At 39.7% G+C, this 17,697-nt stretch overlaps 2 protein-coding genes and 1 pseudogene across 5 annotated transcripts in view; 2 read left to right on the top strand and 1 right to left on the bottom strand.

Annotated features, from left to right (window-relative positions):
• Positions 1–17,697, top strand: part of LOC105528112 (cTAGE family member 8-like) — a 241,298-nt gene that overhangs the window by 12,106 nt on the left and 211,495 nt on the right. The gene's annotated exons all lie outside the window — the stretch shown is intronic.
• The window catches only part of BBOX1 (butyrobetaine (gamma), 2-oxoglutarate dioxygenase (gamma-butyrobetaine hydroxylase) 1), a 93,433-nt gene that overhangs the window by 68,262 nt on the left and 7,474 nt on the right, over positions 1–17,697 (bottom strand). Inside the window, exons 3-4 of the mRNA XM_011964705.1 lie at positions 9,810–10,066; positions 7,944–8,058 (exon numbers count right to left, since the gene is read on the bottom strand). Coding sequence (XP_011820095.1) covers positions 7,944–8,058; positions 9,810–10,028 — 334 coding nt within the window. The 5' untranslated portion in view covers positions 10,029–10,066. The remainder of the gene's footprint in view (positions 1–7,943; positions 8,059–9,809; positions 10,067–17,697) is intronic.
• On the top strand, positions 16,220–17,696 carry LOC105528109 (annotated as a pseudogene). The gene has a single exon (XR_001004313.1). The product of XR_001004313.1 is annotated as an ETS domain-containing protein Elk-1 pseudogene (transcript).

Genomic DNA, 17,697 nt, shown 5'->3' with positions numbered 1-17,697 from the left:
GGCAATGAAAGATAACTGATCTAATCCACCTCCCCCATCTTGCCTTTCCCCTAATCATTCCTGGGCTTAGGCTAAGCTGTCTTTGAGAGATATTTAATTTATAGTTTTAAATGGGAATGGGCCTTCCCCAAGAACTCAATGGCCTTTGCCAAACGAATGAAAGACCATCAGGTTAGGGGAAAGAGAGGAGCCTGATTCTGCTAAGGCACAGAAACAGATTGTCAGCCATTCCCGCAGGTAACACCACTATTGTATATTGGCCTTTGAAATTTCTTTTTTCAGTTTTTTTTTTTTTTTTTTCCATGTCTGACACCTATGGCTCCACTGGACCCCATGGCTCTACCTGGACCCTCCAATCCTGTCCCTGTGGCCCCACCCCCACCCAGAAACATTTTAGCCCACAGGAGGACAGCTCTGACCCCCTAAAATTTCATCTCTGCCCCAACCAATCAGCAGCAAGCCTAGCCACTGGCACTCCTTTCCCCAAAATGACTTTGAAAAACTCCTAACCTATGAGCATTGGGTAGATTGATTTGAGTACTAACTCAATCTCCCCCGTGGCATGGCTGGCCTCATGTCTATTAAACTCCTTTTTTTTACTGTAATACCATAGTCTTTCTTTGAGCAGCAGGCAGGAAGAACCCCTCAGGCAGTTACAGTAAAGTCACATGCATTTGAGATAGCTATATTCATTTCCCAAAAACCCCAGAGCTATTTCTCTGCAAGTCAATAGGCCATTTTGCATATGACAGGCAAAACAGAACAAAGACATGCTTCGTAAACATATAAATCCTGTGAGCTCTTCTCCCACCTGTGTATATGAGTTACGAATTTGGGTGACCTTAGGGAAGGAAACTTAGTCTCTCTTGGGAATAGAATGCATTTCGGAAGATGATGTGGTGGTGGCTTAATTGCTCTAAGGCAGCTGTTTTGACAGGGCTGTTTGGAAGCCATTCTGACCTGGCAGCCCTGATACTGTTGGGACATCCTAACACAGCTTGAAAAAAAACAACTCACCAAATCTTGCTAGTTCTTTTTATAATTACCAAGAAATAGTGAAACAACTACACTCACCCCATCTCTGATTTGCATCGCAGGCTCCCACCTCTGAGGATTCAAGAATGGATGTAGCAAGGCTTAGAACAGGGGCAAAATGTCACATGGGTGAGGCATATTTATTTTGCACATTACTTGAATTAAGAAAAACACACACAATTTTTGCTTTATGACAAGCCTTTGTAAAAATGGCCTCTGCACCAAACCAAATCTGTTTTTTGCACCATCATAAAATCTTCATCTTCAAGTAAATATATGGCTCTCTGCAAGAAAGGAAGAACTCTCTACTTTGTCTTGCCATGTACAAGATGAATAGATTTTAGAGGGTCCCAACAGTTACTTGTGAGTTTTCACTTCCTCTTGTGGAATGTTTCCTTTGAAACAAAAAAGTGCGTTATAGCTTTAGACCAAAGTGCTGTAATCTGATTAAGTAGGTGGTAAAGACTGCCATGAGAGAAGCATAAAAAATTGTGGGGCAATATTCTTTTTTTTTTTCTTTTTTTGGCTGTGCAACGTACTCCATCCCTGGATTACTGAGAAAACTGAGCAGCCTGTCTCCACGGAAATATTTTCTTCAAGTTATAGCTTTTTAAATCTCAATTTTCTATAAGAAATATTATTAAAGTCAGAGATTAATATAAAAATACTTCAGTACCAATTCAAAGAGATAAAGCAAGCATTTATCATTCTGATATTGAGGATTAATAAAAAGAACAAATATTTAGGTTCATATGTATATCAAACTATACAGTGATTTTTTTTTCTCCATTTTGGTCCTGCCAGTTATATGTTGGGAATGTTGCATATCAAAGTTAGTGACAAAAATGAGAGTATAATTATGTCAAAATTTCACACGAGAGCTAAATTATAATTAGTACATAAAAATCTTGTCTCTAGTATAATTTAAAGTCTTTCATTTTCACCCATATGTTTGGAAACATGTACCTGCTAGGCTTGGAGTGTTCGGATTTCAGTTGATAGAGACTGGAGAATATAGCCAGCAACTTTCTGTCCTACAGGTCGTGTATGTTCTGTTTGAATACAGATTCTACACTCTCCTCCATCCTCCCTGCCTCTCAAAATTTCGTTGTCTTTTACAGGACTATTTCTAGGTCGTGTTATGGTTACCCTGACCCCAGGCACTCCCTATGCTGGTCCATCCAAACTCAGAGCCATGATCAAGGCCCTTCCACAACACAGATCTGATTACTTCACTCTCTTTTGTGGGGTAAATATAAGACAAGAGCCAGGCAGGTGCACTGTGGAGGAGCGGAGAATGCAAGCAGAAAAAAGGAAGCCTACTGGGCACAGTGGCTCATGCCTGCAATCCCAGCAGTTTGGGAGGCCAAGGCGGGCAGATCACGAGGTCAAGAGATCAAGACCATCCTGGCCAACATGGTGAAACCCCATCTCTACTAAAAATACAAAAATTAGCTGAGCGTGGTGGCACATGCCTGTAGTCCCTGCAGCACCTGTAGCTACTTGGGAGGCTGACGCGGGAGAATCACTTGAATCCGGGGGCAGGAGTTGCAGTGAGCTGAGATTGTCCCACTGCAGCACTCCGGCTGGTGCAGTGAAATCCCGTCTCTCTCAAAAAAAAAAAAAAAAAAAAAAAAAAAAAAAAAAAAAAAAAAAAAGGGCGTAGGAGACATGTACAAACTTGTAGGCATTTGAGAAAATATGTTCATTTGACTAAAACCAGAAATATATAACTCGGAAAATGTAAAATACAGATGAAAAAATGAAAGCAATCATCTTAAACTTATGCAGATCTTAAACTCATTTCTCTGGCTTTAAAAGAAGAACATCAGTCTGGAGAAGCTAATGGTATGGTGTATCGGAGGCCTTGTTGGGAAAACTCTTAATTGCCTACAGGTTTAGGACCAAGCAGGGCATATAAGTCACTTCATGGTTCGGCCTCTTCCTTCTTCTCTGTTGCCTAACAATTTTAACTTCACCAATATTAAACTAATTGCAGTTTTCTAAACCTATCCTACCATTTTACCCTTTGATGATTTTCTACCTGCCTTTTTCTTTGTTGAGAATTTCCTTACTTTCTATCTATCTTAGGCTGACAAACTGATTGATTCTCCAAAATGCAGCTCAAGTATTACCTCATTTCTGAGGATCATTCTTTCATCCCTTGAAGTTCCTTCCTATGTGTCATCATTAACTTTCTATGTGTGGTTTTAATGTACTTCAAGTAATGTCTTATACTTATTTTCTCGTGGCTATTGTTCCCTTTCAGACTTGATAAGTCCTCAAGGAGAGAATCTATGTCTTTTTAAAAAATCTTGATATTTCCTTACAGAGGTCCTGGCACAAAATAGATACCCAATATATGCACAACTGAATAGAAATTTATGAGGGAGTGATCACTATCCATGTCTTCCTTTCAGCTAGGACTGTGTCCCATGACAAAAGTTTTTTTGGATGATGATCATTTGTCTTGTCATTTTTTAGTTCAACAGCAAGTGCCAGGGGAAGATCAAGGAAAAACTGTCTGCATCTTGATTCCAGATTTTAAAAGCTCTGTAACCCTCACTCCGATGGTTGTGCTTGCAGAAGAGAAAACATTACCACTGGGACTAAAAAACAAAATCCTTTCACAAATGTAACTGAGTTTGTTTGCATGCTCTGGAATATAAATGTTTGAAAATCTGCAATGGCAATGAAATAAGGGATCAAGTTCTACAGGCAAAAAGCCATAGAACCAATATTCCAAAAATGGCTCATTAATTTCTTTTTTTACCCACCAACTGCACAGCTTGAGAATATATTTTAAAAATCTGATCTTGTTTTAAACTATTAAAATATTTTCCAGTGTCTAAATAGCAGCCAGTTCTTATATTATTCATGATTGCAGCCTGTCATTGTGACCAGTTTTTTCCACTACTTAACTGAGTGTAGTATCATTTCCATTTTGCTACTGCCCAATAGTACTGAAAAATGTAAGCTATAAAACTATACTCATCAAGAAATATTAATGGAGGAGGATGTCCATATCCTTTCATAATGCTTAAAAGTTTAAGCTGTAATAATAAAAAGTTGGCATGTATTTCCTGAAAAAATCAAAAGAAGAACTTGAAGGAAATGAAAGTAAAATCCAATAGGATTACAAAATTAGAACAGAGTTAAGGAAAAATATTTTGAGTACCAGAAGAAATCTAAAATAAATAAAAAAATATAGTTTTGATACTGCGATGTGACCCAGACAATTGGTACTCAATTATGTAATTGGAGACTCCTTGAAGAATCTAGCAGTGCACTCATTGGAGGAAGGCAATAAAAACATCTTTCCCTGAATATCCATCTGGATTTAACCAGCTAGATAAAGGGAAAAATGAACTGGTAGTTTAGAGAGAAAGCATTAGAACAAAACCTTGTCAGTCATCAGAATGGTGAGACTAAGGAAATGGAGCAACCAAATTCTTGACATGGCTGGTCTATGCTTAAAGAGGAAGGGGACAATATCATACCCTATTATTGATAACCAGAAGAAATGGTGAAGCTATTTGGTTCAAGTTGATTAGCAACATCTTCATACATAGTAAAGTGTCATAAGTCTCATTTAAAGCCACAGAGAGTTACCACACATGTTTAAGAATTTCAGATTTGAAAAGAGTTAAGGTAAAATCTCTCTCTTGGTATGTGGCTAAGAATTTCCAGGAAAGGTATTACAAAACTCAGCAAGGCTGGTATATTAGTCTGTTCTTGCATTGCTATAAATAAAAACCTGAGACTGAGTAATTCATAAAGAAAAGAGGTTTAGTTGGCTCACTGTTCTACAGGATTTATAGGAAGCATGGTGCTGACATCTGCTTGGCTTTTGGGGAGGCTTCAGGAGACTTAAAATCATGATGGAAGCTGAAAGGGGGAGCAGGCAGGTCACATGGCAAAAGCAGGAGAAACATAGAGGGAGGTGTTGCTACACACCTTAAAACAACCAGATCTTCAAAGAACTCATTTGCTATTGTGAGGATAGTACTAACCAGATGGTGCTAAACCATTTACGAGAAATCAACCCTTGTGATCCAATTACCACCCACCAGGCCCCACCTCCAACACTGGAGATTACAGTTCAATATGAGATTTGGGTGGAACATGCAAACCATATCATTTTGCCCCTGGTCCCCCAAATCGCATGTACTTCTCATATTGCAAAATACAATCGTGCCTTCCCAATACTTTCTGAAAGTCTTAACTCATTCTAGCATTAACTCAAAAGTCCAAAGTCCAAAGTTTCATCTAAGACAAGGCAAGTCTCTGCCACCTATAAGCCTGTAAAATTAAAGACAATTTATGTACTTTCAAGATATAATGGGGTTATAGGCATTGGGTAATCATTCTCATTACAAAAGGAGAAATCAGCCAAAAGAAAGGGGAGTACAGGCCCCATGCAAGTCCAAAGCCCAGCAGGGCAGTCATTAAATCTTAAGGCTCCAACATCATCTTCTTTGACTCCATATCTTGCCTCCGGGACACAACGGTACAAGGGGTGGGCTCCCAATGCCTTGGGCAGCTCTGCCTCTATGGCTTTGCAAATTTGGCTCCAGAGGTTGCTGTCACAGGTGGTTGAGTGCCTATGGCTTTTCTATGCCGAGTATGCATGCTGATGGTGGATCTACCATTATGGGGTCTGCAGGATGGTGGCCTTCATCCCACAGCACCATTAGGCAGTGCCCCAGTGGGTACTCTAAGTGGGGCCTCCAACCCATTTTCCCTCTGCACTGCCCTAGTGGAGGTTCTTTGAGAGGGCTCTGCCCCTGCAGCAGGCTTCTGCTTGGGCACCCAGGCTTTCTTATATTTGCTGTTACTTTGAATGGCAAAAACCACAATTACTTTTGCACCAACATAATACATCCTTTGAAATCTAGGCAGAGAACATCAAGCCTCATTCACTCTTGCACTCTGTGCAGCCACAGGCTTAAAGCCACATGGAAGCCACCAAGGTTTACAGTAGCTTATGCCCTCTGGAACTATGGCCCAAGCCGTACCTGGCCCCTTGGAGCCGAGGCTGGAGCCGGAGCAGCTGGGATGTGGGAGCTGCGTCCCAAGGCTACACACAGGGCAGTGGAGCCCTTGACCCAGGAAACCATTCTTCCTTCCTAGGCCTCTGGGTCTGTGATGGGATAGGCTGCTGTGCAGATCTATGAAATGCCTTCGAAGTCTTTTTCTTGTTGTCTTGGCTATGAGCACTTGGCTTCTTCTTAGTTATACAAATATCTCTAATAAGTAGTTGATCCACAGCCTGCTTGACTTCCTCTCCTGTAAAAGCTTTTTCTTTCTCTGCCTAGACATGAATAGGTTACAAAATTTTCAAACTTTGACACTCTGCTTTCCTTTTAAATATGAAAGTTCCAACTTATTTGTTTGCTCCCATATCTGATCACAGGCTGTCAGAAGCAGTCATGTTACTTCTTAAACACTTACTTTGCTGCTTAGAAATTTATTTTGTCAGATACCCTAGGTCATCACTCTCTATTTCAAACCTCCACATATCCCTAGGGCATGGACACAATCCAGCCAGGTTCTTTTGCTAAGGCATAACATATGTGACCTTTGCTTCAGTTCCCAATAAGATCCTCATTTCCATCTGATACCTCATCAGCCAGGCATTCACTATCCATATCACCATCGGTATTTTGGTCACAACCATCTAACCTGTCTCTACAAAGTTCCAAACTTACCCCGTCTTCTTCTGAGCTCTCCAAACCCTTCCAACATTTGCCTGTTACTCAGTTCCAAAGCTGCTTCTAAATTTTAATTATCTTTATAGTAATGCCCCACTTCTCAGGACCAATTTTTTTGTATTAGTTTGTTCTTGCATCACTATAAGGAAATACCTGAGACTGGGTAATTTGTAAAGAAAAGAAGTTAAATTGGCTCATGGCTTTGCAGGCTATACAGGAAGCATGGCACTGACATCTGCTCAACTACTGGAGAGGCTTCAGGAACTTACAATCGTGATGGAAGGTGAAGGCAGAGCAGGCAGGTCACATGAGGAAAGCAGGAGCAAGAGAGAGAGGGGAGTGCTACGCACTTTTAAATGACTAGATCTTGCAAAAACTGTTTTTCAGTTTATCTTTGATGCACATAGTTTCATGTAATAAATCTTCAAAATAGTCAGGGAACGAATTGTAAACACCCCTCACCCCTTACCAGTTCCTCTGCTTGAGTTCTATTACTGTATATCTCCTAAAATTTAAAAAAATATTTCCACCTGTTTTAAGTATTTATTTTGCTTCTTTGCTCAGCAATGGAGCCCTCTTTATCCACTGAATCCACGCTCGAAATTTTTCTGAACATTGTTCTGTTCACGGATCCCCTTAAAACCCATATAAATTCTTCCTAGACAAATGTGGCTTTGCGTGCACATGTGTGTACATGCACACACACAGACAAATTATCCCACATTCACAGGCATATGCAGTGCTATGCATACCATTTCATGGGTTGGTAGATCCCATAATTCCATCTGTGAAGACCAGGTTAAGAATTCTTGCTTTGTTGATTTGTGTTGTTCTGGTCTTAGACAACATTTTTATAAAGGGCCATTCTGCCTCTAGTTCATCCTGCTTCTTTGTAGTGAGCACTTACGGAGTGTCTGTGGTGTGCTGTGCCAGGTTTTGCTTTAGATGACAAAGACACAAGTTTGCTGGGCTTATTTTGTTCCTTTCTCTATAGAATGTCTAGAATTACTCTGTATTCTTTTTCATCTCTACCCAAATGATCTTTGTTGGTAAAACTTTAAACACGTCACATAATTTACACATCATGTATTTTAATCAAAGCACAAAAGTTTGAATTTTTTGTGAGCAAATTTCTTAATAAAAATCCTTTACTGTAAGGATTTAAAAAGACATTGAAGACTTTGGCAAAGTTACCTGGAAAAAACAATTCTCTTTGGAGCTTTGCTCTGGCCTGCTTGGAAAAGCATCTTTTCTTCAGCCAATCAGCCTGGAATTCACTGTAATGCTCATCGGGCCATGTGATGTACACCTTATAACACAAAAAGCAAATTTCACCTCTATGAATTTTATTTCCGTTCTCCACTATTGCTCTGTTTTTGAATGCTGTTTAAGATAATCAGGGAATCCAATTATGCTTTGCTTAATTTTTTTTTTTTTTTTTAGAAGGAGTCTTGCTCCATTGCCAGGCTGGAGTGCACTGGTGCAATCTCAGCTCACTGCAGCACCTGCCTCCCAGGTTCAAGTGATTCCCCTGCCTCAGCCTCCCAAGTAGCTGGGATTACAGGCAAGCAAAACCACGCCCGGCTAATTTTTTGTATTTTAGTAAAGGGTTTCACCATGTTGGCTAAGACAGTGTCGATCTCCTGACCTCGTGATCTACCTGCCTCGGCCTCCCAAAGTGCTGGGATTACAGACGTGAGCCACCATGCCTGGCCAGTTTAATTTTTAAGATAGAGATTAAGCATAAGCTTTTGGAAAACAAGGAAGCCAAAGTAATACATCTGAGGTCTGAAGCCCTTAAATAGCACTCAAGAAATAGAGCATGGATAGATCTACAGTTCTTGACCTACATCCTCTAAACCTGGGATCCCCAAACTTTCTGTGATAACTGAAGCTAGTTATCAATTAAGATTCCTGCCAAGAGTATTAGAAATAGTAATGATGTGACTGGGTGTGGTGGCTCACGCCTATAATCCCACCACTTTGGGAGGCCGAGGTGGGCAGATCACAAGGTAAGGAGTTTGAGACCAGCCTGGCCAACATGGTGAAACCCCATCTCTACTAAAAATACAAAAATTAGCTGGGCATGGTGGCCCGTGCCTGTAATCCCGGCTACTTGGGAGGCTAAGCCAGGAGAATTGCTTGAACCCAGGAGGCGGAGGTTGCAGTGAGCCGAGATTGCCGCACTGCATTCCGGCCTGGGCAACAGAACAAGATTCCATCTCAAAAAGGAAAGAAAAAAGTAATAGTAGTGATGATAAGGAGGATGACAGCAATAATAAAAATAACACTATTTTGAGTGTTTACAACAAGTACTATAGACATAACACATTTAATCTTTACAACTCTAGGGGGAAGATACTACTATTGTTCGCAATTTTTTCAGGTGAGAAATGCAAGAGTAAACAACATTTCTATCTAGCTAGCAAGCAGTGAAATCTGGGAGTAAAGTCTTCAAGTCGGGATGTGGACAGAAGCGTAATAAGAATCCTAGTAAATTTGGAAGAGAGAAATATGGAATGGTGGCTGCCACTGGTTTGTAGTTTTGAGAGCTGTGCTTTTGGGAATCCAAGAACAAGTCTTGTATCTCTACATACTAATTTGACTAAAAGACATTAGTTAATGTCTTTTTTTTTTTTTTTTAAGTGCTTACTGTATGCCAGGCAGTGTTAAACATTTTTATCCATATTATCCCAGTGATGCCTCACATTTCTATGAGCAAGTTCTTTTAGTATTCCTTTTTGCAAATGAATAAACTGAGGCTTAGAAGCATTGCTTTTATTGTAGACAGTTTATGTTTTCAAGGCTGCCACTCACTGAAAGAGTGACAAGTAGCACTGCAAATTTTATTAAAAATAGTAGTAGTAATGATAATAGTAATAATAATAGCTGAAGCTTCCATTTACTGAGTATACTTAATTTGCACCAAGTACTATACAAACCTGGGTCCATATGTGGTTATATATGTGTGACCAAATAAAAAAGAGTTATCTAAATTATTGTTGACTAGCCCCATTATTGAACGTGAGAAAGAAGGGAGACTAATTTAGAGATAATTACCTTTTTTCTGTCAAATGTCAAGCCTTTAATTCCAATGTTCACATCAAGAGCTTCGACTAGAAGTTTCCGTGCTTTTGCAGAATCCAGGTAGCAATCAGAGCACGGGCAGTTGTCTCGCAACCATACAGCTGGGTAGAGAGACTCTTCCTCATCATGCCAGAGGATCTGCATCAGACGAGTCCCGTCGAGTGCTTCCGCCTTTTGGATGGTACAAGCCATGTTTCCGGTCTTCAGGATTAAATTCTGTCAGCTACCTGCTATGACAAATCAGTGTTAAAAGGATTCTCAGGCAGATAAGATCTAAACTTGGTCTCTGGAAGTGTGAACACTTCAAGTGGACTCTGGCCTCTGCTATTCACTCAGCTGTCAGGGTCTGGGATTTGACTTATTGACGCTGGGACCTTTGTTCTGGTGAGAGTATTTCACATACTGTAAGCAGAAACACAGTGACTAAAAGTAAATGAGACATAAGTGCTGAGTCAGGATCCAAATGAAAAGAATTCCTTGTTTTTCTCACAGAAAATTCAGATAATAAGTTCAGAACCAATGACATATGCACTTTAATAATTATGTTTGCATAAAAGCTCTGGAATGTTTAAGGAAGAAAAATGTTCCACAATTTGAAAGTGTTACAATCATCCCTGTCCTATTTTAACTGGTGCCCCCTTGGACATGGCTTTTGAAAAAAATGTTTTTATGATACTAAATTAGCAAACTTGCTTTTATGAAGAGAATATTGATGCTTATTATTTACTTAAAGGCCACTATAATTCAGAATATTGTGCTGTTTCTGTTCTATCATTTGCTTTTTTACCTTTACAATACATTTTCTTAATGAAATACAGAAGTCCTTAGGTTCTGCAAGAAACTCGTTTGGTTTCTGGAGATTTTTTGTTTTAATACATATCAATAGAGTGTGCCTTTTTACTTTAGTTACTTTATTCTGAAACTTTTTGGAGTACTTGTGTATACCTTCATATTACGTGGGATTACATGACTTACTTTTTATTTAAAAATCCAGCAAATTTAAGGACATGGACTATTTACAGGAGAGGAAATTTAGTGAAACAGAGACACCATGGTATTATGCTTGAGCATCTGTGTTGATCCTGATTCCATTAGTGACTGTATATTTGACCTTCAGAAGCCATGCCAATGTTCTACATTTTACTTTCTTCATATATTATTTTCCAGTACTCTAAACTTACAAGGATGAAGTAGAACTTACATAGGAAAAGTAGAATTTATATGCGAGAAGTAGAACTCCTTAACTTCTTCCATGTAATGACTTGTTCATCGTTAACAGAAGGTGACATGTGATAATGGAAACAAGACTTCATTGCCTTGAGATGAAGGGGAGGTAGCAATGCTTGCACACGTGTGCACGCACAAAAACACAGAGCTTATAATTGCCTGCCAGGCACTGCAATAGGCACTGGGGGATTTAGTCACAAGTAAGATAAAATTGCTCCCTCTGTTTCTTGAGATTACAGGAAGATTTTATGCAACATTAAGATAACTTAAAATATACTTTGCACAACATGAAAGTAAAATACTTCAAGGTGGTTTCACATATGCTTCCTCAAATCATTGGCTTGGATAATTTAGTCAAGGTATGGAGCAGAGTCAATAGGAAAAAGATTGCTTTAGCCTCACATATAGAGTTATTCAACAATTGCATGGGTGAAATACAATTAATTGGTTCTCATGCTTATTTCTGCTTCAGAACCATAATTTTTTTCTTAAAATTTGCATAGTCATAGGAGAACATTATTACTTAAAAATCATCAAAAATTATGATGTACTTTCAAACCTGAAAATTTAGCTCATAAGTCTGAGTGAGGATCATTACAGAAGTCCTAACATCAGTCTCTCTGCGGAATGGGTATAGGACATTTGAGTTTCCTGACAAGAGAAAGGGTTGGCTGGCAAGTTTTCTCACATACATTGTTTCAAAAGACAAAGATGGCTTCAATGACCCTGGAATAATACAATTAAATCCTTAACACTAAAAAAAAGAAATGTAGTACATGTTAACCTATATCAAGGGATGGCAAATATGTTCTGTAAAATGCCAGATGCCACATCTTTTAGGCTTTGCAGTTTATATACAGTCCCTGCTGCATATTCCTGTTTTTATTTTTTAAAACACTATAAGAATGTATCAGCTATTCTGAGTTCATGGTGTGCACAAAAACAATGTAGGCCACATTTTGCCCCCAGGCAGTAGTTTGCTTATTCTTGATCAAGTTATCTAAGTTTATGCTTTCATTACAATGGAATACAATCATGCTTAAATGCAGAAAATGGTTTTCTTTCCCTTGTCATTTATAAAGTTAAACTTACTCAAATATATAATAAGTATCTTCTTAGTGCATGCTGCAGTAGAAGGTACAAAGATGACTTTGAAGTTCCAGACAACCAGGAAAAGATAATTATGAAAATAAACAAATAATAAGGCCAACACTGCTGAATGCATATTGGTTTCGCCTTATTTTCCTTCCTCACTAGTACAACATTTTCTGACTAGTAAATATTTTGTCAGCTTTCTTTATAGCTAAGATTAGTTATGATATAATTATGCCCAATGAAATATATTTGGAAGTTACTGTGTAGGGAAATTTTTAAAAAGGTGATAAGACTTGCTGTGATATGCTGTTTTCCCTATTTATTTTTTCCACTTCCTCTCTGGAATGTGAATGTAGTATTGGAGGTGAAGCAGTAATTTTGGAACCATGAGGCAAGAAGCATAAGTATAAAATCTAAAAGAAGTCAGAGTTCCCCAGGGTTCTGTGAAAACACTTTACCAGCAATAGATGGTCATGTCTGGACCTCTTTTTTACATGATAAAAATTAAATTCCTTACTTATTTAAACCTTTATTTGCTAGCTCATCTGGGTACAGATAAGTTGCATTTAAGAAAGATTTGTGAAAGGTCATTCCACATTTAAGGTGCAGGCTGAGCCAACAACAACGATATGAAAGTACAGTGTTTGAGCAGTAGAAAACATGTTGTTTGGCTGGGACAAAAGGCTATAAGGGGAAATAGTGGTTGAGAGAGATTAAAAGGCATGTTGACGCCAGATCATGAAGCACCATGCATAGCAAGATAAGGAGTTTGGGTTTCATTCTATTATGAAAGGGAATTTTTATATATTTTTTTCAGGTAGCAGATTTGACAATGAAGTTGATGACAGTGTGTATGGTATATTGAAAGAAGGTTAAAGGGCTAAAATCAGATACATCGTATGGAGCTGTCATAAAAATTTAGTCTAGAAGAAATGAGAACTTGGGAGTAAAAACATATATGGGAGGATACATGTAAACTATGTTCCAAAGATATACTTTAAATTGTCTGCAGTTTATGTTCTCACAAAAAGTTTTATTATTCTCTTGGCTATTATATGAAATATCATTTTATGAAAGATAATGACTTTGTCTTCATATTAATACCAGGGGAAAAACTGAAAAACTGTGAATTTTCAGTTTTCACAAAACAACAAACTCCTGAACAACCAATGGGTCAAGGAAAAAATCAAAAGAGAAATTAAAAATATTTTGAGACAAACAAAAATAGCACACATCGTAACACTTTTGAGATGCAGTAAAAGTAGTTTGAAGAGGGAAGTTAATAGTGATAAATGCCTTCATAAAATATAAAAAAAGATCTTAAATAAGCAATCTAGCTTTACACTTCAAGGAACTAGATAAAAGAAGAACACACTAATCCTTAAGTTATCAGAAGGAAGGAAATAAAAAAGATTAGAGGAGAAATAAATGAAATAGAGATAAGAAAAAATTAAAACTTTTTTGAAAGGTAGAATTGACAAACCATTAACTAACCTAAGAAACAAAGAGAGAAGACTCAAAATCAGAAACGAAAGAGGAGACATTACAGCTGATGCCACAGAAATACAAAAGCTTGTAAGAGACTACTATGAACAGTTATATGCCAATGATTGAATAATCTAGAAGAAATGAATTCATTCTTAGAAATGTACAACCTACCAGGACTGAATCATGAATAGAAAATCTGAACAGAACAATAAGTATGAAGATTAAGTCAGTAATCAAAAACTTTCCAACCATGGAAACTCCAGGACCTGATGGCTTCACCAGTGAATTCCACCAAACATTAAAGAAGAATGAACATAAATTCTACTTAAACTTTCCCCAAAAACTGACAGAGAGGTAATACTTCCAAACTCATTTTATGAGGCCAGCAATACCCTCAAACCAAAGGCAGACTGGAACACTGAAAGAATAGAATATTACAGACCAATATTCCTGGTGAACATAGATGCAAAATCTTTAACAAAATACTAGCAAAAAGAATTCAATACACATTAAAAGGAAAATACAGTATAATCAAGTGGGATTTATCTCTGGGATGCAAAGATGGTTCGACACACACAAATCAGTAAATATGACACAACAATTAGCAGAATTCAGGATAAAAATTAGGTGGTCATTTCAATAGATGCAGAAGCAGCATTTGATAAAATTTAACATCCTTTTATGATAATAATTATCAACAACGATGTATAGAGGGAATGTATCTCAACATAATAAATGCCATCTGTGCCAAGCCCACAGCTAACATCATATTCACTGATGAAAAGTTGAAAACTTTTCCTCTAAGTTTGGGAACAAGACAAGAATGCCCACTCTAACCACTTCTAATATTATAGTACTGAAAGTCCTAGCCAGAACAATTAGGCAAGAAGAAGAAATGAAAGGCATCCAAATCTGAAAGGTAGAAGTAAAATTGTCCTTGTTTTCTGATGACATGATCTTATACACAGAAAACCCTAAAGACTACAGAAAAATTTTTTTAGAACTAATAAATTTAGTAAAGTTGCAGGATACAAAATCAACATACAAATATTCATAGCGTTTAGGTATAATAACAACTAACATTCTGAAAAAGGTATCAATAAAACAATTCAATTTCCAGGATCACTAAAAATACTTAGGATTACATTTAGCCAAGGAGTAAAAGATCCATACACTGAAAACTATAAGACAATGACAAAAAAAATTAAATGAGACACAGGTAAGTGGAACAATACTCTGTGTTCTTGGATTTGAATTATTAATATCAGTAAAATATCCATACTACCAAAGTCATCTACAGATTCAGTGCAATTACTATCAAAACTCCAATGACATTTATCAAATAAATTTTAAAAAGCACTCTAAAATATGTATGGATCCACAAAAAATCTGAGTGGCCAAAGCAGTCTTGAGAAGGAAAAACAGAGTTGGAACTATCACATTATCAGATCCCAAAATAGCCTACAAAACTATAATAATCAAAACAGCATGGTATTGGAATAAAAAATACATATAAATCAATAGAAAGTAATAGCCTAGAAACAAATTTGTGCATTTAAGGTCAATTAATCTGTCACAAAGATCCCAAGAACACTAAATGGGGAAAAGATAGTCTCTTCAACAAATGGTGGAGTGTTACTAAATATCCAGATGAAGAAGTATAAAACTGGACCCTCATCTCACATCATACATAAAAATCAACTCAAAATGGATTACAGACTTAAACATAAAATATGAAACTTTAAAACTATTAGAATAAAACATATGGGAAAACTCCATGACATTTGTCTGGGCATGGATTTTTTTGGATAGGAACCCAAATGAACAGGCAACAAAAGCAAAAATAAACAAATAAGATGATATTGAATTAAATCCCTGCACAGCAAAGGAAATAATAAAGTGAGTAAGGAGACAGCCTAAAAAATGAGAAAAAAATATTTGTAAAGCATACATCGGAGGACCATCTATGTTTTTACTTATTTTAATCAAGTAAGTTAAGCAATCATCCTATATCATTCAATAAGCTAAAGTCACTTTCAAATGGAACCATGCTGACTCTTCTGTAAGCCACAGCAAGGCCCATACATCTGATAAGGGGTTAATCTCCAAAATATATGAGGAATTCAAACAACTCAATAGCAAGAAAACAAACTACTCAATTAAAAAATGGGCAACTGGGTGCAGTGGTACATGCCTGTAATCCCAGCTACTTGAGGGGTTGAGGTAGGAGGACTGCTTGAAATCAGGAGTTTGAGGCCAACCTGGCCAACACAGAAAGGCTCTACCTCTAAAACAATAAAATAAAAATTTTAAAAATAGGTAAAGGAATAGATATTTATCTAAAGAAGACATATAAATGACCAGCAAGTATATAAAAATGCTATCAATTATCATCAGGTAAATGCAAACCAAAACCACCTCATGAGATATCATCTCACACCTGTTACAATGACTGTTATCAAAAAGACAAAAGATACGTCTTGGTGAGAATATGGAGAAAAGAAAACCCCTGTACACCGTTAATGGGGATGTAAATTATTTTAGCCATTATAGAAAACAGTATGGGACTTCTAGGTCTGCCGCCGCCACCGCCACCACCACCGCCGCCTCGGAATCCAGGCCTGCGGGGCGGTGGGGCCGCGTATGGAGACCCCGCCCCCCGGAGCTGCCAACATTGCCAACGCCACCGCCACGCTACACACAGGTACCCCTGGGATGGCGTGAGCACTCCCCCAGTGATGGACCCATCTGTGACGCTGTGGCAGTTTCTGCTGCAGCTGCTCAGACAGCAAGGCAATGGCCACATCATCTCCTGGACTTCACGGGATGGTGGTGAATTCAAGCTGGTGGATGCAGAGGAGGTGGCCCAGCTGTGGGGGCTACGCAAGAACAAGACCAACATGAATTACGACAAGCTCAGCCGGGCCTTGTGGTACTACTATGACAAGAACATCATCCGCAAAGTGAGCGACCAGAAGTCCGTCTACAAGTTTGTGTCCCATCCTGAGATCGCAGGGTGCTCCACTGAGGACTGCGCGCCCCAGTCAGAGGTGTCTGTTACCTCCGCCATGCCAAATGCGGCCCTTGCTGCTGTACATGCCGCCCCAGGGGACACTGCCTCTGGAAAGCCAGGCACACCCAAGGATGCAGGAAGGGCAGACCCGAGCGGTTTGGCACATAGCCGCCGGAACGAGTACATGGGCTCGGGCCTCTATTCCACCTTCACCATCCAGTCTCTGCAGCCACAGCCACCCGCTCATCCTCGGCCGGCTGTGATGCTCCCTAACGCAGCTCCTGCAGGAGCAGCAGCGCCCCCCTCGGGGAGCAGGAGCACCAGTCCAAGCTCCTTGGAGGCCGGCTTGCCTCTGCAGATCATCCTGACCCCGCCCGAGGCCCCAAACCTGAAATCGGAAGAGCTGAATGTGGAGCCAGGTTTGGGCCGGACTTTGCCCCCGGAAGTGAAAGTGGAAGGGCCCAAGGAAGAGCTGGAAGTTGCCGGGGAGAGAGGGTTTGTGCCGGAAACTACTAAGGCCGAGCCAGAAGTCCCTCCACAGGAAGGCGTGCCAACCCGGCTGCCGGCGGTCCTTATGGACACCGCAAAGCGGGCGGGCGGCCCCGCGGCTTCCAGCCCTGAGATCTCCCAGCCGCGGAAGGGCCGGAAGCCCCAGGACCTAGAGCTTCCACTCAGCCCGAGCCTGCTAGGTGGGCCAGGACTCGAACGGACCCCAGGATCGGGAACTGTCTCCGGCCTCCAGGTGCCTGGGCCGGCGCTAACTCCGTCCCTACTTCCTATGCATACATTGACCCCAGTGCTGCTGACACCCAGCTCGCTGCCTCCCAGCATTCACTTCTGGAGCACCCTGAGTCCCATTGCGCCCCGTAGCCCGGCCAAGCTCTCCTTCCAGTTTCCGACCAGTGGCAGCGCCCAGGTACATATCCTTTCCATCAGCGTGGACGGCCTCTCGACCCCCGTGGTGCTCTCCCCAGGGCCCCAGAAGCCATGACCACCACCACCACCATCACCACCCCCCTTCTGGGGTCACTCTATCCA

This window comes from Mandrillus leucophaeus, unplaced genomic scaffold (genome assembly GCF_000951045.1).
Source record: "Mandrillus leucophaeus isolate KB7577 unplaced genomic scaffold, Mleu.le_1.0 Scaffold700, whole genome shotgun sequence".
Taxonomy (NCBI): Eukaryota; Metazoa; Chordata; class Mammalia; order Primates; family Cercopithecidae; genus Mandrillus; species Mandrillus leucophaeus.
This window is presented reverse-complemented; position numbering and strand designations above follow the sequence as displayed.